The sequence below is a fragment of the Hemitrygon akajei genome, chromosome 16, assembly GCF_048418815.1.
Source record: "Hemitrygon akajei chromosome 16, sHemAka1.3, whole genome shotgun sequence".
Taxonomy (NCBI): Eukaryota; Metazoa; Chordata; class Chondrichthyes; order Myliobatiformes; family Dasyatidae; genus Hemitrygon; species Hemitrygon akajei.
In genome coordinates, this window is record NC_133139.1 from 77,507,179 (window position 1) to 77,531,867 (window position 24,689).

The 24,689-nt window shown below is 42.5% G+C and overlaps 1 protein-coding gene across 12 annotated transcripts in view; it reads right to left on the bottom strand.

Annotated features, from left to right (window-relative positions):
- Positions 1 to 24,689, bottom strand: part of adgrl1a (adhesion G protein-coupled receptor L1a) — a 654,463-nt gene that overhangs the window by 74,725 nt on the left and 555,049 nt on the right. For all 12 annotated transcript variants that reach the window (XM_073069264.1, XM_073069261.1, XM_073069260.1 and 9 more), the window contains 3 exons: positions 22,994 to 23,199; positions 19,346 to 19,519; positions 7,931 to 8,140 (listed from right to left, as the gene is read on the bottom strand). In XM_073069264.1, the coding sequence (XP_072925365.1) occupies positions 7,931 to 8,140; positions 19,346 to 19,519; positions 22,994 to 23,199 (590 nt within the window). The remainder of the gene's footprint in view (positions 1 to 7,930; positions 8,141 to 19,345; positions 19,520 to 22,993; positions 23,200 to 24,689) is intronic.

A 24,689-nucleotide genomic window follows, 5' to 3' on the forward strand; every position in this document is an offset into this window, starting at 1 on the left:
CAGATGCAGGCCACTATTCCTGAACGAAGATTCAATAAGGTCGACCCTTTACAAACTGCCAAATGACACCAACTTTACTCAAACCTTCGGGTTCCCGTACTTTGGTAAGGTCTTCACTCTCCAATACTAGATTGTAAAGGTAAAACAACAGTGCAACAAACAAGAACTGGCAGCGATTGGTGAAATGCCAGCAACAATCTTTGCACATTAAAATAGAAAGTAATACTCCACTTTAAAATGAAACTGCGTCATGAGAGGAATACGCAGCAAAACTAACGGATGATCCAACTAACGAACTAACCGCGTGACAACAGGGATTTCCCCTTGTATACCTATTGGAACATGCCATCATGTGACCTCACACCGGCGGGAAAATTATATCACCCCACCATCACAAGACAATTACATCATGGTCATAAGACAGTCACAAGATACCCACAACATGATAGATTAACCCTTTTGAACATCAAAAATGTGGTATTTACCCACTATGTGCTGCCTTTCCTACACTGGGAACCCCTCCTTGCGCAACCCATGGGAGACTCATCTCTTACACCGCCACTAACTCAGAAGAAGTGTTGGAGGCGAGGGAGAATGGCCGGCATCCTGGTGAGGCTGAATCAGTGTGCAAAATCGGCTGCCGCTCCCCTGCATTCCCCTGGCTGACGTTCAGACCCTGGACAACAAGCTGTGCAAACTGAGAGCCAGAATCTCCTACCAGCGGGAAACGAAGGAATGCAACATTTTGTGCTTCGTGGAGACGTGGCTGATGGAGGAGATACCGGATCGTTCCATCGAGCCCTCTGGGTTCCCCCTGTTCCAGGCAGAAAGGTCAATAAACATCTCTGGTAAAGGTGGAGGAGTATGCTTCTCCAATAATGCTGGGTGCAACCCCCAAAATGTGCATTCCCTCAAAACCTTCTGTTCTCCAGACCTGGAATACCTGGTGCTACCGTGTAGACCCTACTGGCTGCGTAGGAAGTTCATGGCTGTTATCATGACAGTGTACATTCCGCCACAGGCTGATACTGGCCTGGCTCTCAAGGAACTGTTCGTGACCATCAACACACTGGAGACTGCACACTCAGAGCTGCCTACATCGTCGCCGAAGTTTTGTCAGCACATCCGGGTCAGCACTCATGGAGTTAAGACACTTGACCACTGCTATGCTCCCTTCTGGAACGCTTACAAATCTCTCCTTTGCCCAGCTTTTGGAAAATCAGATCACTCTTCGATCCTGCTTTGGCCGATGTACAGGCAGAAGCAGTAGCGAGAGGTGACCATAGTCAAAACCATCCACTGTTGGTCCGACCAATTGGCTTCCATGCTGCAGGACTGCTTCGATGATGTCGACTGGAATGTCTTCCATGATGAGGCTGTCTCCAAGGTCACGGATGGAGTCACGTGCTTCATCCAGAAGTGCATTGACGATGTTGTCCCCCAGAAGTTGGTGAGGGTCTCCCTGAACCAGAAATCCTGGATCAATAGTTCTCTGCGGGCAGCACTTACTGCGCGACATCGAGCTTACACTGCCAGCAATCAGCAGGAGCTCAAGAAAAGCAGCTCCGATCTGTGCAAAGCTCTCAGGGCTGCGAAACAACAATACAGGGGCAAGACTGAGTCAAGATTTACAACGAATAACTTGTGGCGAGGGCTGCATACCATCACAGACTTCAAAGCCAAATGTAGTGATGCTGCCAACATCGCGGCCTCTCTCCCAGATGAGCTCAATCGCCTTTACGCTCGGATCGATGTCGCTGACTCAGCCTCGGAGGAAAGCCACCGCTCCAACCTGCAACCTGGTCATCTCTGAGGCACGTAGATGTTTCCAACAAGTAGACAGTCGCAAGTTTACGGGACTGGACGGCATCCCAGGGCGGGTACTCAGGATGTGTGCAGCACAGCTAGCAGGTGTGTGTACAATTTTAATCTCTCCTCCCAGTGTAGAGTGCCTTCCTATTTCAAATTATCCACCATTGTCCCTGTACCCAAAAAGACCAAGGTAACATGCCTGAATGACTGGCGTCCTGTCGCACTCACCTCAATAATAAGCAAATTGTTTGAGGGGCCGGTCAAAGACATCTGCAGCATGCTACCACCCAAACTGGACCCCCTACAATTCGCCTACTGACACAACTGATCAACAGATGACACAATAGCCACTGCTCTACATACTGTCCTTCCACATTCGGAGAGGGATGCTTATGTGAGAATGCTGTTCTTGCACTACAATTCAGCATTCAACACCATAATTCCCTATAGGCTCAACAAGAAGCTCAGAGACCTCGGCCTTGACCCTGCCTTGTGCAACTGGATCCCGGACTTCCTGTCAGATCGCCGGCAGGTGGTAAGAGTGGGCTCCCTCACCTCCACCCATCTGACTCTCAACACAGGAGCCTCTCAGGTCTGTGTACTAAGTCCCTTCCTTTACTCCTCGTATACCCTTGACTGTGTCGCCACCCACAGCTCTAATCTGCTAATTAAATTTGCCGACGACACTACACTGATTGGCCTTATGTCAAATCTCAAACAATAACGAGGTGGCCTACAGGGAAGAAGTCATCTCTCTGACACAGTGGTGTCAAGAAAACAACCTCTCCCTCAATGTCGTAAAAGCAAAGGATCTGGTTGTGGATTACAGGAGGAATGGAGATGGGCTAACCCCTATTGACATCAATGGATCTGGGGTTGAAAGGGTAAACAGCTTCAAATTCCTCAGCATCCACATCACCGAGGACCTCACATGATCTGTATACACCAGCTGTGTGGTGGAAAAGGCACAACAGCGCCTTTTTCACCTCAGACGGTTGAGGAAGTTACAGTAGGTATGGGCACCCAAATCCTAAGAACTTTCTACAGGGGCATGATTGAGAACATCATGACTGGCTGCATCACTGCCTGATAAGGGAACTGTACCTCCCTCAATCGCAGGATTCTGCAGAGAGTGGTGCAGACAGCCCAGCGCATCTGTAGTTGTAAACTTCCCATGATTCAGGACATTTTTAAAGACAGGTGTGAGAAAAGGATCATTGGGGACTTGAGTCACCCCAACCACAATCTATTCAATCTACTACCATCCGGGAAGCAGTCCTGCAGCATAAAAGCCAGGACCAACAGGCTCCGGGACAGCTTCTTCCACCAGGTCATCAGACTGATTAACTCATGCTGACTTGAGTGTATTTCTATGTTACATTGACTGTTCTAGTTTTTATAAATTACTATGATTGCACATTGCACATTTAGATGGAGACGTAACCTAAAGATTTTTACTCCTCATGTATGTGAAAAATGTAAGAACTAAAGTCAATTCAATTCAGTTGCTCTTTAAATCCTCAATTCTTGGCGCCCGAAACATCGTTGTAATTTAGTGGGACTGCCCTGAACCCTTAAAGGGGCTGCGCCAGGAGAGTTCAAGCGTCTAAATCCCGGAAGATGGCGTGGTTGGGAACATCTTGTAACACTTGGTAGATTATGTTCCCCTGCCTACTTTCAAAGAGGAAAGAGTCCCACCCTTGTAACTTCCTCTGAAAGGTCCACTGCTGCATTTCTGGTATCAACATAATAATCTTTTTCTAAACTTTCTGTCCATTGTTTCTGCCCATTTTATATTATGGAACTGTACATAATACTTCAAGTGCAAGCTAGCAAGCTTTAAAACCAGTTCAACTTCTCTAACTTTCAGTTTTACTCTTTAGCCCTTTGTGTTTGGCTTGCATTCACTGTAAATATTTACTGTACTGTGCCACTATTTTCCATGTTTGCCTATCTGCTTCGGAGTCATATTTACATAATTAGAAAATAGCAATCTAATTCACTTATTTTATCAATACATTATGGTATCAAATTCATTTGCCATTTCTGCAAATTAATATTACGTGATCAGAGTCAGTGAGTTTATGACATAGAAAAAGGCTTCTTGGCCCATTGAGTCCACAGCATTTACAATAATCCAACGTTAATTCTTACACATCCTTATCAATTTAGGATGCCCAATTAACCTACTAACCTGCATGTCTTCACCTGGAGGAAACCCATATGGTCACAGGGCAGAGGTACAAACTCCACACAGACAGCACATGAGGTCAAAACTGTAAGACATTGGCTCTATTAGCCATACCCTTGTTGTATTCTTCCTCACCACTGACAGCTCTCCCAATTTTATGTCACCTGTAAATTTAGAATTTTTTAAAAAATTCTGAAAGCCAAATCATTTTGAATGAGGATGACGGACCATTATGAGACTCAGTTTTCTATTTTTGGGTAAAAGGTAGTTGACCACTCTGCTTTCTCTGAACGACAGCTTGTTAACCATTCTGTTACTAGTTCCCCATCTTTGAATTTATTGTTAATTTTGTGGCACTTTGTGAAAAGTAAATCATTTTTATCCTCTGCACTAACCTGGTCTAATCTCTCCATTACCCCCTTTAGGAATTTATTCAGGTTGAACATGGAAAACTTCCTTTTGAAAGGCATGTAGGTTATTTATCATGAAGCATTTAGTTTCAAAATGTTATTTTATAATTCCATCAGCACCACTTTGATTATTTTTTATTTTATCTTTGTTAAGTTGACCCCCAAGAACCAAGTGTGGCAAAGCATTTCACCCTGACGAGCATTTAAATTGCTCTGTAGACCCCCAGGAGATGTTCTATCTTTCCACTTAAACACAGATATTACATTAGCAATCCAATGTAACACCTTCTTTTCGAATGAATCATTGAATTTGTATAATAACGCCCCTGATTGAAACGCACAGATGTAATCTATCCAATTACTGAGCTGAGTACTTATGCATTGGTTGGGTAATGTAGCCCAGTGAAATGACACTCCATTAGTAACCCAGTTCACTCACTCAAGTTAGGAAATGAAATGCAGTAAATTTGTTCCTTTATATGGTAGCGTCGAAAAATGACCTCGAAAGTTACTGAGCAGTTGCCAAAAAACCTAACTGGTTCATTACTGTGCTTCAGGGAACTTGCTGCCATAGCCTGCGAAGGAGATGGTGTTTGTAAATGATACGAACAATTCATCCCAGGAAACAATATAATGCTTCAAAACTATAATGCTCGGTACTCAGTATTGTATCTGAATGGTACTGAGAAATAGTTCTGATATCAGTCATGGGGTTTGCTGAATCTCGGTGAACAGTGGTGTTATTCACTTTTTGTTTAATACTTTATTTCTTTTAGAAAGTCTTGTTCACAAAACACATTCACAATAGACATGCTATTAATTGTTTAACGGAACATTTATGATATATGTTTAATTGTGCTAGTTGAATTAGTATGATTGCCACAACATTATTAATAGGAGGGTGAAAGGGAAGTACCCAATAAATGGAACTTTGACCAGAGAATGTGCTGGAGTTTTTGAATGTGTTCAAAGCAGAAGCTCTGCTCACTGATGTTTTGACTGTCAGTCCTGGTATGGATGCAGAGTAAGCCTAATGTACTTCTACCTTTTCCCCTCTGCAGGATCTACAGCTGGGAATTACCTTCAGTGATATTTGTCAGCTTTCAATCATTGAGAACATTTAAAGTGATCAAATCTTCCCAAGCACTCTGCAGGGAGATTTATCAAAAGAAATTTGACACTGAGCCACAAAAGGTGTGTCTCAGTTTTATGGAAATCAACATTTAGATCTACAGTTGATGGGATGGTTAAGGAGTATGGTGTGCAGTCAGCACATGAGTCAGGGCATTGAGTTCAAGAGTTGTGAGGTCATATTGCAGTTCTATAAAACTCTGGTTACAGCACACTTGGAGCATTGTGTTCAATTCTGATTGTCTCATTGTAGGAAGGATGTGGAAGCTTTAGAGAAGGTTTACCAGGATGCTGCCTGGATTAGAGAACATGTCTTATGTGGAAAGATTGTGGGGCTGCAGCTTTCCTTTTTGGTGTGAAAAAGGATGACGGGTTACTTGATAGAGGTGTATAGCAGGCAGAGATAGAGTGGACGGCCAACATCCTTTTCCCAGGGCGGCAATGACTAATACGAGAGAGCATAATCTTAAGGTGTTTGGAGGATTGCATGGGAGATGTCAGAGGTAGTTTTTTTTTTAAAAAAAACAGAGAATGGTAAATGTATGTAATGCACTGTCAGGGTTGGTGATAGAGGCAGATACATTATGGACATTTAAAAGTCCCTTACGAAGGCACATGGATGAAAGAAACAATGAGGGTTATGTGAGCAGAAATATTAGATTGATCTTGAAGTAGGTTAAAAGGTCAGCACAATATATTGTGCTGAATCGCCTGTACCGTGCAGCACTGTTCTATGTTCTATGCATATTTTGATATTGCTATCAGCATAACCAATTTATGCTAAGTGGTGGATGAATCGTGGAACTTGCGGACTGAACAGTAATCACCGATAAGTAGATGTTTTGCATAGATACCCATTCTTCCTAACTAGTCTAGATTAATCTGATGAATCCTGTCAATGAGATGAAAATTTAGAACCCAAGATTCTCAGTCAATCTAATCGTGGCTGACCCTATTTGTAGGCAGACTCAAGGATCAGCCCTTACTACTGCAGAGCATTCAATCTAAAACAGAAGCAGATGGCTGATTCTATTTTAATAACACCTTCTTATTTTAAAATATTTCAGAATAAGATTTTGCTCTGTTTCTGCAGATTAAGGGAAGGTATTTCACATTCATACGGAGATTGTGTAAAACAGGATCCCATTTGCTGACTGTTCACGTTCCTCCAAATTTGGATCCAAGCAGGGAAGCGTTCCTGTCATACAAGGATGGTACAAAATGTGGCTTCTCATTAGTACACGGGCAAATGACACACTAATTATAAGTGGCTATTCCAGAACCATTGGACAAGCTGTGTACATCTGAAATCCAAGAGGCTGAACTTTTGTTTGTTCACCTCTCCTCCACAGACTGTAGAAGTTATTTAATAACCAGGAATTTCTATGCAAGTTCCCTTGATGATAAGAAATATCTTAGAAGTCATGGCTCGATGTTGTGTCTAATGAAGATTTAATGATTTAGGTGCATTTATAATAGTGCCTTTGTACTGGTTGTGACCACACAGGATTCAAGTCATCAGTTGTAACTGCCTGATGAATTTGAAAAGAAATAGTGGTTACAATGTGGAAAGTAGCCACTGAGCCCCTTAATTCTGTAAGAGTAAACATCTAATCCCACTCCCTGACACATTTGCTATAGGCATACAAACTCCTTCCAGTGCTTTAGAGTCCTGTAATTGACTACCTCCAGAGGCACCCACCAGGATGTCCCAAAACCTGATTGGGACTCATTGTGCAAGAGGGATTTTCTTTGTGTTTAACCTCATCTGCCAATTATCTTAATTTCATGTTCCCTGGTTCTTGACCCTTTAGCCAATGGGAACCTCTTTCTCTGTTCCCTTTTTATAGCCTTCTGCATTTTAAGTACCTCTTCAGCCTTTACCCTTCCAATGAGAACAACCCTTTTTTCCAGTCCCTAATGATCACTAAAATCTCTCCTTACTGGAATAACCTTGGTAAAACTCTTCTACACTCTCTAGAGCCTTTACATCCTTCCTAAAGTGTGACACTCAACTCTAATTGTAGATGAACCAGAAAAGGGTTTATCTCAACTTCCTTGTCATTGCCTGTATTTATAAAGCCAAGGATCCCTAATGCTTCTTTAATCAATTTCAACAATGTACCCGCAGATCTCTTTCTGTGTGTTCAGTTAAAAAATATTGTCCTTTTTTATTGAGATTCTCTTCTCATCTTTGTTGCCAAAATATAACACTGCCATTCTTCAACGTGGCAAATGACATCTGAACCTTCAGCCTTTTTCTAACCTTTAACCTGTGTGACCCTGCCAATGAACTTTAGATCTTCACCTGCTGTTAACATTTTCCTTCATCTCACGTCCTTATTACTTACTCTTTCCTCATTATCTGGGGAATGGCCATGCCCACCTGATATTGGGTTTTATTGATGCCGATTAGAAAGATGAGTTCAGCAATGAAGAGGTTGATGCAGAGGTTCTTGTGGATGGTGTTGCGATCGGTCTGAATCCCTCGAAGGAAGCAAAAGGTGGAGATGCAGATGGTGAGGCAGACCAGTGATATAACGATACCAACCCAGGTGATTACGGACAGCAGCAGTCTGTGCATTCGGTCTTCATACTGGTGGGAAAGCAGAAACTCAGTGAGAGAAGTTAGCATAGAGGTAAATAAAGCAGAATTGGTAATGAGGGCTGGAAAGAGACTGTGAGCCTAGACAAGTCCAGCCAAGGGTTTCTACTGTCCCTGCTCTCTGCCCAAACCGCAAAAGAACCCCCTGATAATCCACTAGCCTGCCCCACAGTGAAACAAACAACATGCACTGCGAGAGAGGTGACTCACTAGTATCTGGCGGAACTAACCACCTCCCTCCCTCTCCAAGACTCTACAGATCAAGTGTCGATGCCCTGTCATTCTGACTACCATCACTTACTTAAAGTTGTCTGGGAAGCAGCTGATTCAGTACCTTACCAGCAAAGATATTTATTTTTTGATATAATGGGGTCCCCTCCTTCACCATCTTAAATGTAGACAAGATGCTGCCTGGCACACTGTCTCCCTCCAGTATTTTGTTTGGTGCTCTGCTTTTCATTTTGAGGAAACCTGGAAACTGTCAAACCTCGTACTACATCTTTATTATGTATTTTATTTTATCTCTTCAGAAACAGTGGCTATATACAACCAATCGGTGGGCCCAGGATCTACTTTCAGATTTCCCCAGTGGTTGGGTTTGAAGAAACAATGTCCATGAGTCAAAGATCAACTCTGCGTCAGCTCAGATCCTGGACGATGGCAATCCCAAGGAAGCCAAAATCCCAAAGTGCTCAAGGAAGAACAGTGGATGAAACCAAGAGAACAGTTCTAAACAAGGAGAGGGATGGGAAAACTGATTTACATCCTTCCTTCTTCACTAAGATCAGTCCTGTTCATGACCCTCCTTATGTGGTCTCACCAAAGTTCATGTAACTGAAGACTAATCTCCGTAATTCTGTACTAATTTCACCCAGTGACAATAACATCCTGCCAATTTCCCAAGTACTTGTTAAGTCTGCCTAGGTCTTTAGTGAATCCTGCATATATCAGATTGCTGCATTTTCTCAACATATAACCGTTATTTTAAATGAAAAAACAAACTTGCCAAATGGACAATTTCAAATGTCCTCTCATGATGCTCTACGTGCCAGATCTTTGTCCACTCAAACATAAATCTGACTTGTACAGCATGCTTGTTCCAAAATGATTCTTAACTCCCTGAAACTTTTGGAAACACATCCCTAGACAACTGAGTTGAGAATTAAATCGGAGCCAATTCTAAATCCCTACAAGAAACCTTTTGATTTTTGTCAACTCCTAGCTTGCCCTTCTTTCTTGTACCGGTGCTGAGCCATTATTAATTCTATAAAGGAATTTACCAAGGGAGCCAGCCTAGCCTGAGGCAAACCACTCATTTCCCTACCCACTTCCTATTGGTACAGCTATAATTGCTTTAAGAGTTGAAGTTAAATTTTGGTGTACACATGGGGACCAGATGCAAGACCTTCATGACATCACAGGCCAGTGACTATAACCTGCCAAGCATTAAACTTCAGAAAATCAGCAGCAAGTTCGAAAGGCCACCATATGCTGTTTGCTCTCAACTGCCATATATTGCAAACAACAAAAATTATGAAGTATTGGATATCTGAAACAGGAACAGGTTGGAAATTTGACCAACGAGAGACAAATACTACAGCGACAGAGTGTCAAGATTGCGTCTTCCATCAGAACAGAAGAGTCAAAATGTGAGCCTTTATTCTTCCACTCTGAAGAACAGCAGCAATGGATACCATGTCTCCAATGAAGCTCAAACTGTTGTGTTGCTCGCCCCATCTTCCTACCATTTAACAGTGACAGAGTTCCTCTTGATCTTACCTACCACCCCATGAGCCTCCACATCCAACACATCATCCACCACAATTTCCACAATATCACTAAATGTATCTTTACCTCCTCCTCCTCTGCTTTCCTCGGGGATCTCTCCCTCCGTGATTCCCTTGTCCTTCTCCACTAATCACTCTCCTGGTACTTATCCCTGCAAGCAGCCCAAGCACTTGCCCTTTCATCTTCTCCCTCACCTTCATTCGGGGCCCCAAACAGTTCATCCAGATGAGGCAGCACTTCACCTGCGAACATGCTGGGGTCATCTATTTTATCCAGTGTTCTCGATGTGCCCTCCTCTACATTGGTGAGGCCCGTCGTAAATTGGGGACCGCTTTGTCGAGCACCTCCACTCCATCTGTCAAAAGTAGAACTTCCTGGTGGCCAAACATTTTAATTCTGATTCTCTTTCTGTTCCGACATGTTGGTCCATGGCTTCCTCTTGTGCCAAGATGAGACCACCCTCAGGGTAGCCTCCAACCTGATAGCATGAATATCAATTTCTCCTTCTGGTAAAAAAAATCTCACCCCCACCCCTCTTATTCTATTCTCCAATCTGGCCCCTTACACCTTCTCACTTCCTATCACTGCACCCTGGGTCCTCTCCTCCCTCCCCTTCTCCTATGATCCACTCTGCTCTCCTATCAGTTGGCCTCCTCTCCAGCCCTTTACCTTTCCAGCCCATCTGGCTTCACATATCACCTTCTAGCTATCCTCCTTCCCCTCCCTCTGCCTTTTGAATCTGACATCTTTCCCCTTCTGTATCAGTCCTGAAGAAGGGTCCCAGCCCAAAACATCGGCTGCTTATTCACTTCCATAGATGCTGCCTGGCTTGCTGAGTTCCTCCAGCATTTTGTGCGTGCTACTTTGGATTTCCAGCATCTGAAGTCCTTTCTTGTGTTTCCTGCAAGTTTTCAGAAGGGGAGATAAATTCACTTCAGGACCTTTAAGGACATTCCAAAATCACCACTGAAGTGAGGGAACTGGTGAGCTACACAGAATGCAGTAGCCAAAGAATGTTCAGCAGAGCTGAAAGGTACCAATCTGACTCTGCAGTACTTGTGACGTTGGTTGGGAAATTCTCTGCTAGGCCTTGAAGTATTCCTCAAAGAGTGTTGGGTGCTTCTGGGAGAGGGTCTCAGGATACACTCCTAGAGGTTTCTGGCTGCTCAGTGCTCATTCTGCTTCCCGAGACACCTCTCAGGTGTGGTGGAACACCTTGCTCAGCCTTCCTCATCGAGATTTTTTTTTTAAAAAAGGCGGCTTCAGACAATGTATCCCAGGCCCCATCCCAGAAGGGCGTGGCATTTTTTGACAACATGATTTCTGAACTGTTTCTACATGTCTCCGTTACACACACTTAAAATCTATTCAAATACAGATTACAAAAAAATAATTTAAAAATAACAAAATTCTGAAACATTTTTTTAAAGTAAAAGAAATCAAGATAAGAATAAATTGGATAGATACATGGGTGGGAGAGGTCTGGAGGGTTATGGACTGGGTGCAGGTCAATGGGACTAGTGGAATAAAGCTTTGGCACAGACTAGAAGGACCGAATGGCCTGTTTTCTGTGCTGTAGCTTTCTATGGTTCTAAGATAATGAATGAAATGAAATATCTTTATTGTCATTGCATAGTACAATTTCATGCACCAATACAGCAAAAATGAGTTTGCAACCCTCGTACTCAATGCTATAAAACAACAAATAAAAGAAACAAGCTATAAATAAAAACAATATTTAATATAAAAACAATAAAGAATAAATAAAGTCCAGTAACCAGCCAGTACAAGCAATGTCCAGTATGGAGCAAAGAACTGAATTACCATGATCCACAGGTTGGGGAACACAAATGCAGGGGTTCACTGTTTAGTTACCAGCTCTCCCTGATGTAAAGCTGTGGGCTGGATGTAAAGGCCATTTTAACCCCCACTTCTGTCTAATGATCAGCCCACTGTGGCATGGAAAGCCAGTAAGGTTGATTTGGCCTCACCACCCGTCTCTCAGCTGGCACCTTTGATAGCTCAGTACTCCCCGAGTGCCGCACTGCCAGTCAATTTAGATCATGTGTTCATATCTTTAGATTGGGACTTGAGTCTAAAACTGACTCAGGTGCTACCAGTGAGCATCGTGCCCCCTTTTCTTTGTACCCCGGCTGAGACCGGCAAATACGACACACACTGCAGAACAAGCTGAAGATTTTCCTGCTCTGACCCAGGATTACCATCGGATCTGTTATTAATATGCTGCCTCTTTGCACTTGAATCTTAGCTCCATGAAGAAGGCAGTTTCAGAAATATCTACTTTGCTCATCTTAGTCATATTGCACTTGGATCCCTATGCTAGTCTGGTCCAGAAGAACAGAACATCTGTCTTGAGTTCTGATGGACTGTTTTCAATTGTTAATGTTATTTCTTTCCACAGATGCTGTCCAACCTGTTGAGTGTTTCCAGAATGTTCTGCTTTTATCAGTATAGAGCAGTTCGGTTTTACAGAGCCTAGCATGCTGACAAAACCCTGGCTCAATTAATAAGGGTGTAACTGAGGTAGAGGGATAGGAGTTAAACTCTCAAGAATGAGTTGGTTTTAGAGGCTGGGGTACGTGGTGTTGGCCATGGGCTTCAATCCTTGAATAGCTAATGAGCTGGACATGCAACATGAACCTTGTCGACCCAGATTTATCCTGAGTCCCTGTTGAGAAATCCCACAGGAGGTACAGATTGCTGATTTAATTATATTCATCTCTTCATGAAGAATGACTTTTAAAAACCCTTTGAGATTTAATCCAGCGTGTATGCGTTTCACTGGAACTCCCCAGTGAAACTACTCGGAGAGGCGCTGAATGGATGGCAAGATTTAGATAAAGTAATCTCACTATAAATATCGCAGCTTCACACCTGTTCTCCAGAATAACTCTGGGAAAGGTTTTGTTCACAGGAACTGGCTCCTTCCTGTGTCAAATTTGGAGGAAGTTTCGTATGGATCAATGCTGAGGCTGTTGTTGAGCATCTGTATTTTTGGAAAGATTAAGAATGTAAATAACAGCAGTAGGCAGCCAATCAGATGCTCACACCTGCTCTCCCATTCAAATAGAGAATGGCTGATCTTCCACAAAAGCCCACATTATCACATTAACATATCCCTTAATTTCATTAATTTATAAAAATCTATTCATTTTGCGTGGGCAGACCAAATGTTGACACAATATTGTAGTTGTATTGTAGTCTCATCAAGACCCCATATAACTGCAGTAATTAGTATTATACGATCGTTCAATTCTTTTTACATTGGACGTCAATTTACCATTTGCTTTTCTAACTACATGATGGATGATCATGTGTAAAAATTGTTTCTCTCTCTTTAGAATCTGCCTGACCTGTTGAGTATTACCGGCGTTTTGCTTCCTGCAGTTAGGAGGTTTCAGCATGGCAGGGTAGTGTAGCAGTTAGTACACTATAGTACCAGCAACCCGGATTCAATTCCTGCCGCTGCCTGTAAGGAGTTTGCACATACTCCCCGTGACCATGCGGGTTTCCTCCGGGTGCTCTGGTTTCCTCCCACAATCTAAAGATGTACTGCTTGGTAGGTTAATTGGTCATTGTAACTAGACTAGGGTTAAAACAGGGGTTGCTGGGCAACATGCCTCAAAGGGCCAGAATAGCCTATTCCGCGCTGTCTCTGAATGGATAAAAATAATTAAACCTCCAGAGTTATTGTGGGACTCAGAAAATTTGTCTGGGCAGTATCGAGAGCCCCGGCTATTGACCTCATTGACAGAGTGAGGGGTTCATGACAGAGGAGTGGCTGATATCAGACACACAGTCATCAGACCAGTGGTCATTTCCCTGCCAGATCATCAGGTCAGCTGGTGGCAGAACTTTGCAATTGCTTGGTGTCCAATGAATCAGTGCATATCCACTCAGCGGCTGTCAGTGACCAAAGCTCTCAACTTTTATACTTTGCCCTAATTTAGCTGGAGAATCTGACAGGATCTCACAACCGGCCACACGTTAATATACTGATATTCAATGCCTTGTCAGCTAATAGTACATTAACCTCAATACTGTATCATGTAGGACTGAAGTTACATTGGGCAGTAAAAGGTCAAGCAACTGATTTCCTTCTCTGGAAAGCATTAACGGATCGGTTAGCTCATATATGTCAAACTCAAGGCCCACGGGCCAAATCCAGCCCGCGGTGGAATTATCTTTGGTCCGCGAGATAATATCTAATTACTATTAAAGCTGGCCCCAGTAATCGAAGCGCCTATGGCGTATGATATGGCTAATGCTGAGTTTATTCAGGTACCAGGTTTTCAGGGTTTTTAGCGTTTATTCGGCAGTCTTGCTCAGCAGTCTTCTTCATAAGAAACGGAATTTGTAAAGTGAAACACTTTGTAGTTATAGCAGAGACTGAGACACATGAGAGCAGGCTGAAAAAACGGAGGCAACGAAAGCTGCGTTCGCACGCGTCCGACTGATCCGGCCCGCATGAAGCTGCATTTTGCTCAATCCGGCCCGTGACCTAAAATGAGTTTGACACCCCTGGGTTAGCTCAACAATCTGGCAGCTTTCATGCTTTGTTTCTTGTGGTCAGCTCACACATCACCTAATTTATTACATTTCATTTGATGCCATGGTGGGATGTGATGGCAAAATGCAGAACTCCCAACGTTGCCTGTAAGGAGTCTATACGTTCTCCCCGTGACCGCATGGGTTTCCTCCCACAGTCCAAAAATGTACAGGTTGGTAGGTTAATTGGTCATTGTGAATTGTTCCATGATTAAACTAGGGTTAAATCAGGGGATTGCTCGGTGGTGCGAATTGAAGGGCTGGAAGGGCCTACTCCACACTGTCTCTCAATAAAAAAATAAATAAAGAGGGTGGACTTGCTTCTTTGGTGGGCTCCTAATGTGGCATGGATTCAGAAGATTCAGTCACTGCCAAAGGAACCCACGACATGAGGTATGGGTGAAGTATTTAGGATGCTGCCACCAGTCCTTTGTTCTACTGCAAGCCACCTCATTGATCCATTCACTCTTACAAATGGATTAGGTACTAGATGGTTGGCATGGACTGAGTAAGCCAAAGGAATTCTGGAAATCAATCACATCTGCCTCGACTGTTTCAGTGCAGCGTTTCCATATATTTAACCCAAGAATGGTAGTGGTTCTGCTTTAAGATGGTGCTGGTGAAGTCCAGCAACTAATCAATGGTAGCAACCAAAACAAAGAATACAACTAACTGCTTTATCAATAACACCTTTCCTTGTTAAGTTTATGGTAAACGATCACCGCAAACGTTGGAGAGGTGAGAGTGAAAGTGAGGCTGAGTCGCAGAGTGAAGTGTGTGGGTATGAGGCGAAGTCCTGGCATATTTAAGCACAGTAGGGCTGAGCAGAGCAGGGCAAAGTTGGAACAGAGAGCCGGCATGTTCGAGGCCCCTCCACCTGAACCGAGAGCAAGGTTTGATCGATCTCAGTGCCAGGCCAATTTGGAGAGGTCAGGTACCAGATGTAAAAAGGCAGCAAGGTCCAGGCCCAAAGCATATTGATGTGACAGGGCCCCGAATCCTAGTGAGAAGAATGACCCAATGTTCGGACGATTTAAACTACGGGCCAGATGGATTGACCAGGCTCCAGGCTGTTAAGAGGCGAGGGTTGGGCCGGTTTTGCTCGCTGCTCTGCGCTGGGCAAAGGCTGAGGCTGTGGCCTATTCCGGCTGCACCAGTATCTGTGTCTAAGGGCTCCGCGACATCTACTCAGCTCTGTGCTGACTGAGGCTGATGCTACGGCCTGCTTGCGCTTCATGTTTTTGGACTCACCTTTGTTCTAAATGCTATTTGCTTACTTTTATTGTTTGCATGATTTGTTTGTTTTTTGTCTCTGCACATTGTGTGTCCTCTTTTTAATGGGTTCTTTTGGGTTTCTTTGTTTTGTGCCTGCCTCTACGGAGATGAATCTCAAGGTTGTATAACGTATACGTACTTTGATAATGTACTTTGAACTTTGGTCTATTGAGCATCCCAAATATGGTGAGGGTTTGATAAAGATGTGGAGGAAGTGGAACATTCGCATGCAGCAAACATCCATTCTGTAGCATGGGATACCCAGGATGCAAAGTTCAGTAAGTTTGCAAAGGTTCAGTAAGATTGTAGTTGATATCCAGATCAAATTCCAAATCCACTATACCAAAGCAACCTTGCCACTGATTCAAGGCTCACACCTTACAATCCAGGATTTCCCCTTTTCGTTTTAAAAAGACACTTGTCATTTTTAAAACATCGACCTTGATTTAGCAGGGAAACATCTGCAGTTATCTGCAAAGCTGCAAACGTTATTTTAGAAGTCCTTGGTTGCAAAGAGTATTGACGTATCCCGAAGACACTATATATATATATATCTTAAATTTAGTAGCAGCTTGAAGCAACAGCTACAATTTGCTTTTGGGTAAGGCAGCTCATGAGTTATCATTTCAAACCAGCAGAAGCCATAACACAAATTATGAAGCTGAATATATTAAACCTGTGGAACCGGCACCACAAAACAAAGCATGAAAGCTGTTGGATTATCAAAGGGACCTGCTGACATCCTCGGGGGAACTACAACTTTTGTAATGTAGTGGCACTCCAGTCTTTTGCTGTGATGGATTCTGACCCCAGGATAGCAAACAATAGAACATGAATTTGAAACAGGTGTAGCCCATTCAGTTTCTCAAGTCTGCTCTGTCATTTAATAAGATCATGGCTGATCTGATTAATAGTTTAACCCACGCTCTCCACAGTAACCCTTCACTCGCTTGCTTACCAAGTCTTCATCTACCTCTGCCTTACAAATATTCAAAGATTCCACTGCCTTTTCAAGAGAATTCCAAAGATGGAAAGAAAAAGCAATACCTCATTTACATTAAATATGCGATTCCCAATTGTTAAACAATGACCTCTATTTCTAAATTGTCTCAGAAGAAATATCCTCTCCAATTCAAGATTGTTTAATGATATTTCCAGTAAATAAGTACTGTACAAAGGAGAACAAAATAATTGCACTTCTCAGGATCTTATTTGTTTCAATTAAGCCCCCTCTCAAACCTCTAAACTCCAGAGGATAGTCCTAGCCCGTTGAACTTCTCCCAGTTTTTAAATCAGTAAATGTTCTTTGAACTTATATTCATAAATGGCTAGAAGTCCATTTGGAGACCAGCTGAATTTATGCAGACTATCTATTTACGCTGAACAATACTATCTACCTCAAACAAGAGAAAATCTACAAATGCTGGAAATCCAAGCAACACACACAAAATGCTGGAGGAACTCAGCAGGCCACACTACACCTATGGATAAAAGTACAACCGAAGTTTCGGGCCGAAACCCTTCGGCAGGACTATCTCCCTGATATTTAATTGTAACGTATTCTGTCTTGCTTCCATTAATACCACCCTGAATCTTCCAGCATTTATGTAATCAGCAGCCATCAAATAACCTATCAACCGGTATGTAATTGGGACCCACGACAAAACCAGAGCCCCTGGAAGAAACCCATTCAGTCACAGGGAGTCCGTGTATACTGTACACTGCCAGTGCCTGGGTTCAGGACCATATCCATATCCATGGGCCTGTGAGACTGTGGCAATACCAACAGCACAACTGTGCTGCCTTGCATCCTTACACAGGGAGTCCAGTACAGTACATAATACTCCAGACGTGATCGCTCCAATGCATTACATAAATGAAGCATCATTTCTCGAATTCTGTATTCAATTTCTTTTGGAATAATATAGTTCATTGCCCACTAGCCTCCTTACTTAATGGTCAGCCATATCTTCCTCTCTTCTTTCAGCACTTTGAAGGGATGGTTCACTTTATGACTCACTGGCCTGTTCTTTTATTCCTGAATTATCCTTTACCCTATTGTACTGTATTTTCCAGGTACACTGTTTACTCTTCGTTTAAAACATTCATTCATTTATCTATTTATTTATTTATTTACTTATTAGATAAAGCGTGGAGTAGGTCCTTCTGGTCCTTCGAGCCATGCTGCCCAACAACTCGATTTAATCCTAGCCTAATCACAGGACAATTTATAATAGCCATTTAACCTACCAACCAGCATGTCTTTGGACTGTGGGAGGAAACCGGAGCACCCAGAGGAAACCCATATGACTATGGGAGCATACAAACTCTTTCCAGACAGTGGTGGGAACTGAACCCAGACTACTGGTACTGAGAAGCATTACTACGCTACCATGCCGTAATATATCTTTTAAACCTCTGTAGCCTCCTTACGTTCTGTTCACAATTACCTTCCTGCTTAACAAAATATCTGCTGGGCGAACTAAATGGGTTGAGCAGCAGATGGTGGGGGTGGGGAGGGGGTGCTGGTGGGAGGAATTGTCAATGTTTTGATTCAAAACCCTGAATCAGAACCCCAAACACTAACAGTTCCTTCTCCAACCCCCCGATAGTGCTTGACCTACTGAAATTTTCCAGCAAATTACTTATTGCTCCAGATTATAGCATCTGCAGTCTCTTTTGTCTCTACTTTCCTAACCCATCTTTGTGCAATCAAACTTAGCAACGCTATCCATGTCATTTACATTAAATGCAAAAACTTGAGACCCTTGCACTGATTCCTGTGGCATGCCATTTGTTATATCTCGCCAGCTGGTAAAAGACCCATTTGTGACCGCTCCCTTTTTCCTGTTCACCATCCAATCATCTGCCCATGCAAATATATTACTTCCTGCTCCTTAATCTTTTATTATCTGCAATGTCTTTGATGTGATACTTTAAAGCTAAATATATTACATCTACTGGTTTCGTTCATCCACAGGACATAACCTTTTCCAAAAAACTCCAATAAATCAATCAAATATGATTTTCTTTTCTCAGAATTAAGTTGATTTTGCTTGATTACTTTGAAGTTTTCAAAGTGCCATAATAACATCTTTAATTGTAGCTTCCAATATTTTCCCTATGATGAACGCCAAGCTCACTTACCTGTTGAATAATTATTTTCTAATCTCACGTTCATGCTCTTGATAATTATTGGTTATTTATTATCCTTTTTTATCTTTCTTTCTGAATTTGCACGTTGGTTGCTGACTGTCCTGTTGTGTATAGTCTTCCATTGGTTCTGTTGTGTTTCTTGTCTTCAATGTGATTGCCCACAAGAAAATGAATCCTAGGGTTGTATATGGTAGCTTTGAACTTTGAATCTAATTACACTTTCCAAGAATTGATTAACATCAACCATCTCACCAAATACTTCTAAGACCTGAAGACATGGTCCACTGGAGACTTGTCAGCCGATAGCTCAAGAACTTTGTAAGCAGTCTTGCAAAGTTGCCCGCATCAAAAGAAAACACATATGAGAAAAGCAATGCTCTGTGGTTCAAAAGTTATTCAGCAACTTACCAAGATCTCCCTGTGAGCCATGAGCACCGCAAAATTGGTGAGGTGACTGCAGGCACAGGCGGTGTGAGTCTTGTTGCTTTCAATCAGTCGACAGCCTTGTGTTGACCAAAATCCCATCATAGAACGCTCAGAGTAATTCCAGAAAGAACAGTTTGCATTGAAGTGGTTTTCTGACTGGAAAACAATAGCATTTAAAACTCAGCAGTTATAACTCCAGGTGTGGCTCAAACCCCTCATCACCTTTTGGGCTTATTTTCCCCTTCCTGTTCGATCCTAGCATAGAATATAATTGCCTCCAATGCCTTTCCGTCACTCTGCTCCAGAACATTTCAAAGGTTTAACCTCCTTTTGATATTTATTTCATTTTTCAAATTACCATTGTCGGAAACAACTGTTTTTTTAATATGTTTTATAAGATTTGTAATTTTTAACAAACTCATGTATTTTTCACACTTGCTGACAGAAAGCAATATAGCAGGTAAACTAATGGTTTATTACCATTTTCATCAATATTAGCACATTACCCACATGACATAATTGTTTTAATTATGTAGCATATGAAATTAATTCATTCCTATCTAAGGATTTTCTCTTTTCTTATCTATAAAAGTGAAAGGTTTTTCAGAAGCACCATCTTGGCTTTCTTTTATTCTTTTGACTTACACCCCTTAATTGCCTTCTTAGCATAATTTCTCAGCTCTTTTTTTAGTTTGCTTAGTATTTGTATATTTGCTTGTACTCTAAAAGTAAACTGAAATCTTGGAATTAGGACTGCTCGCCATTCTTGACCTCTGGAAGAACCCTAAGGATCAGAAATTAAACAGAGATCTAACATTATGAACACCTTCTCATTAAACAGAGTCATAAAGAATCTTCTAACTTAACTCTCCCACAAAGTGCCATACACGATATAACCCCTCCCTCTTCCCTCTTTCTATAGATTTAAAATACTTCTCTCTAGAGAATTTCAATGGCTCGGGTACCATTGTAAGTGCTTGTAACGATATGCTCAAGAGAGGATGAACTCGGTGACTGCGGGAAAGATCAATGACAGGTTCAGCAGAACTAGGAACTGGATGAGGGATGAAATTTATTCAGGACACTGAGAATGCCCAGCTCTTCCAACAGTATCACAGAATTTTTCACATCTACCTGAGAGTAACAAAACAGGAGCTCTTTGGCGTAGCAGTGGCCAGTGTGCAGAAGTGTGGGCTGAACAAAGTCTGTTTCTGAGGCGGGGATACTGCCAAAGCCAAATTAATATTGATGAACTAGGAGGGTGCAGGAGAAACACTAGGAAATGAGTGCTCCCATCGCCTTTTTCAATAAAAGAAGTGAAAGGAAGAATCAAATGGCATGCATTTATAGAGGATTAAACGTGGGCTAAGGGGAGCACCGATGTCAAATCAGCACTCCCCCAAAGTGGAGAAATCAGGGACAGCTTTGCTTTAAGCATTCTTGTAACTTATGTACAGTACTATAAAAGACCTGTGTATTTCACACACAAATACTGCTACTTGCCAGACTGGCAGTAGCAAATTCACATGGAAATGGACTTTGTGAAAGGCGTCAGTGCCATTAAAATGATTTCTCCATGGTAGCCTCAGGGATCCATGGAGAGAAGATCAAATGGAGCAGGGCATTATGAAAAACAAGACAGATGGAGGGGAGGAAATGGGGTGGAAGAGGAGGGAACAACTTGAGCACGGCTGCAGGTGGGAGTTGTAAACTACATTCATTAATTCACAGACATCCCTGTTTATAGAAAGGATGAGTGGCAATGAATTTCACTAAATAAAAATTGTAGCAGAGATCTTCAACATGCAAAAACAATACTTCAGCATGGGGGAAGGGGAAACAACTTAAATTAAGGCTTCACTCCCTTTAACCTTGTTGACCTGCACGTGATAATAATGGAGTTGTACATTGTGATCTTTTGATCCAATTTCTGCTGTTAAGGAAATAATACTCCCTGCACACATCCAAACTACGACGGAGAGGTGACACTGGGGGTCAGGTAAATCGGGTCAGGAACTACCTAATTTACTGGAGGGCAGGACTCGAAGAAATGTCAGTACATGTGGGGGGAAAAAATGGTCTTGCATGCGGCTTATAAGCCTGATAAATATATTAGACAATGGAACAATGTGAAATAACGTGCATTAATGCCTAAAGCAAGATAAAGTGCTTCAAAGCCAATTACTTTTGTGTCATCACTGTTTATATATATAAAAATGAAGCACCTAATAACTGTATTCTGAGAATCCGCAAACAACTATAACATCAATAACCAATGAATTTGCTTTGATAACATTAGGTCGATGGACATGCCCTGTGCTGGGCAATTCCAATCGGTTTTAACATTTGGCTAGGAGGACATTTAGGTCTACCAGATCTATCAACCCTGCTGGATCTTGTTTTAACTGAGATTAGGCATCTTTTTTTGGGCACCACAGTAGTAACGTGGTTAGTGCAATACTATTAGAGCTCACAGCACTCCGGAGTTTGGAGTTCACTTCCGGTGCTGTTCTGTAAAAAGCATCTTCCCTGCGAAATTGTGGCTTTCCCCCAGGTCATCCAGTTTCCTCACGCAGTCCAAAGACTCACGAGATAGGTTAACTGGTTATTGTAAATTGTCCCATGATTAGGTTAAGGGTTTAATGGGGTTGTGGGTTTGCTGGGGGGTGCGTGGCTCAAAGGGCTGGAAGGGAAATACAATTTTCAGTCCTATACGGAACCATCAGCCTAGATTGCATGCTTAAATGCCAGACTCAGATGAGTGTGCATCAACTGAAATAAACTGAAGTGACACACAATACATCTACATAGTAATGGGCATTAACCCTTCACTTCACACTTAATTTAGCCACACACTGGAGATAAAGTAGCACAGAAAAAGACTGCATGGACTTCAAAACTTAAGTGTTGCAATATGTTAGATACTTGACAAAGAGATTTGACCTTGGGTGGTTTCCTAACACATTTTACAGCAAATAAAGGTTATTGTTCAATGTTGCACTGAGCTTCTACACCCAGAGATGGCTTTACCACTGCAGCATCAGTGGAATAGATTTCCTAGCATAGGAGCGCTCTGTATATAAGAGCCCTCACAGAGTTCGCAGTTTGTCGGCACAAGTCTGCGAGCCACCTCTTGTATGAGACATTAGATTATGGCTCCATCTTTCTCTTCTCCCAACTATCATGTACTCCACCAATAGCACAACAAACAGATAAACTAGTGGCTCCCAAACTGTGTTAAATGGGATCTTGCTGTGCAAGACTGGTGGAAGAACATAAACAAGTTTGATCTTTGTGCACTAAGATAACACCGAGTGATGCACTTTGAAAATAATTTATTGGTTGTATAGTGTGAAAGGCAATATACAAACGCAAAATAAAACAATTAAATGGCTTTGAGAGCTTGTGAAATACGTGACAATACAGAGCGGAAAATGTCCCACTAATCTCTGGGCGTGACCCTCTGGAATTCCACGCTCCATGCTGGGCGAGAGCCAGAATCGATCATGGTGCTACTATTGTTTGAGTGGGTCTGAGTGGAGTTGCTATGTTGCTGCTCCTGTCTATCAGTGTTATAGGATTCTCTGGGTAGTGATTGAGAGTGGTGAGGTTCCAGCCCTTTATACCTACATCAAGGTGTTGCAGGGTGAATACAACTGGCTCAGTAAGGAAGACGCGGCTGGATTCCTTGTTGATGGAGGCAGCAATGATCTGAGAGTTGACAACGATGGAGGTGCCCTGGCTGCTGATGTCTGCTCCCATCCTCACTGTTGCATTCTCTGTCGACAGAAACTGGCCAAGGTTGTTGTAGAGAATTAATACCACCTTCACAACACCTGCAGAAAACACAACAGACTTCAGCAACGCTCCACATTAACCACTTCAGAGTAGAATCAGTTTACTGAGGCTTACACGAGGATCTTTTACTCCTGCTTAAGCAACACAGAGGGAGTTCTGCCACTGCAGGTACAGGCCAAATGACTGCATGTGCATTCAATGCATGCATCTGTCCCTCAAGCCTGGAATAAATCATGGTGGATCCGTATTTTAATTCCATTTCTGCACCTCTGCATCATATCCTCCGATGTGTAAGTACAACAGAGTTCTACTATTCTCAGTTCTACCAGCTTTGCCTTTCATATTCCAATTGGGGGATATTGTTCTTTCTCATACTTCCTTATGAGTGAAAATGCTCTCTGACACAGCTAGTTAATGGCTTATCACCAACTTAAACCCTTTCTTCTGCACGCCCCAATCAGGCTGAAAACAGTTTCTCTCAATCAAATCTTGTTATATTGTTAAACAGCTCCACTTGGGTCTAAAAGTACAATACTGCAGACGATCTATTATCAGATCTCTACTGCCACTGAGGTTGGAGGATCAACACCTCATATTCTGTCTGGGTAGCCTCCAAACTGAAGGTCTGGATGTAAAATTTTCTAACTTCCAGTAATTTCCCCCACTCCCCCTTTTTCTCTCATCCCATGCAATATTCTGGCTCCTCTCTTACCCTATGTTCTAAACTGCCCATCATCTCCTTTAGATGCCCTCCCTTCCCTTTCTCCCATGGTCCATTCTCCTCTTATCAGATTCCTTCTTCTCTAACCATTTACCTATTCCACATAATCTCCCAGTTTCTTACTTCATCATCCCCTCTCAGCTACCTCTTTACCTTCACCTGACCTGCCCCAATACCTTCTAGCTTGTACTCATTTCCCTTCCCCTAGCTTCTTATTCTAACTTTTTCTCCCTTCCTTTCCGTTCTCAGCCTGAAATACCAGCTCCTCCAGCATTTCACGTGTGCTACTCAAATGTTAATTCTGCTTTTCTCTCTACAGATGCTGCCTAACCTACCAGTATCTCCAGCAGCAGAGTATCTCCAGCATAGAGAGGAAAACTCTCTATGTCTAGAGAGTTTCATAGGATTGAGCATGAGCTACCTTAACTCAGTTCTGACGGAGTTGAAGTGGCCCACATCCCAATATTTTTAATGTTGGCACCTTGACATCAACTACCATATGGTGTTGGCAGAACTCGTCTTGCTTCAATGATGAGAAGTCCAAATGAATGGACACCAGGATCTGCTACTCAAAATTAACAAATATGTATTGTATTTGTGTGGACGCACACCACACAGATATGACCCCTGTACACTTTCCTCAGTCCTTTTCCTCTCCCTCTTTCAGTTTGCACCCAACCCTCCTCATGTTCTTTCCCTACTTCTGTCCATTTTCCCTCTGCCTCCCCTCAACCTATCCACTTCCTTGGCACTCTTCCCTCTCAGTTCCATTTCCCTTCACTCATTTCTATTTCAGACTGGAAAATT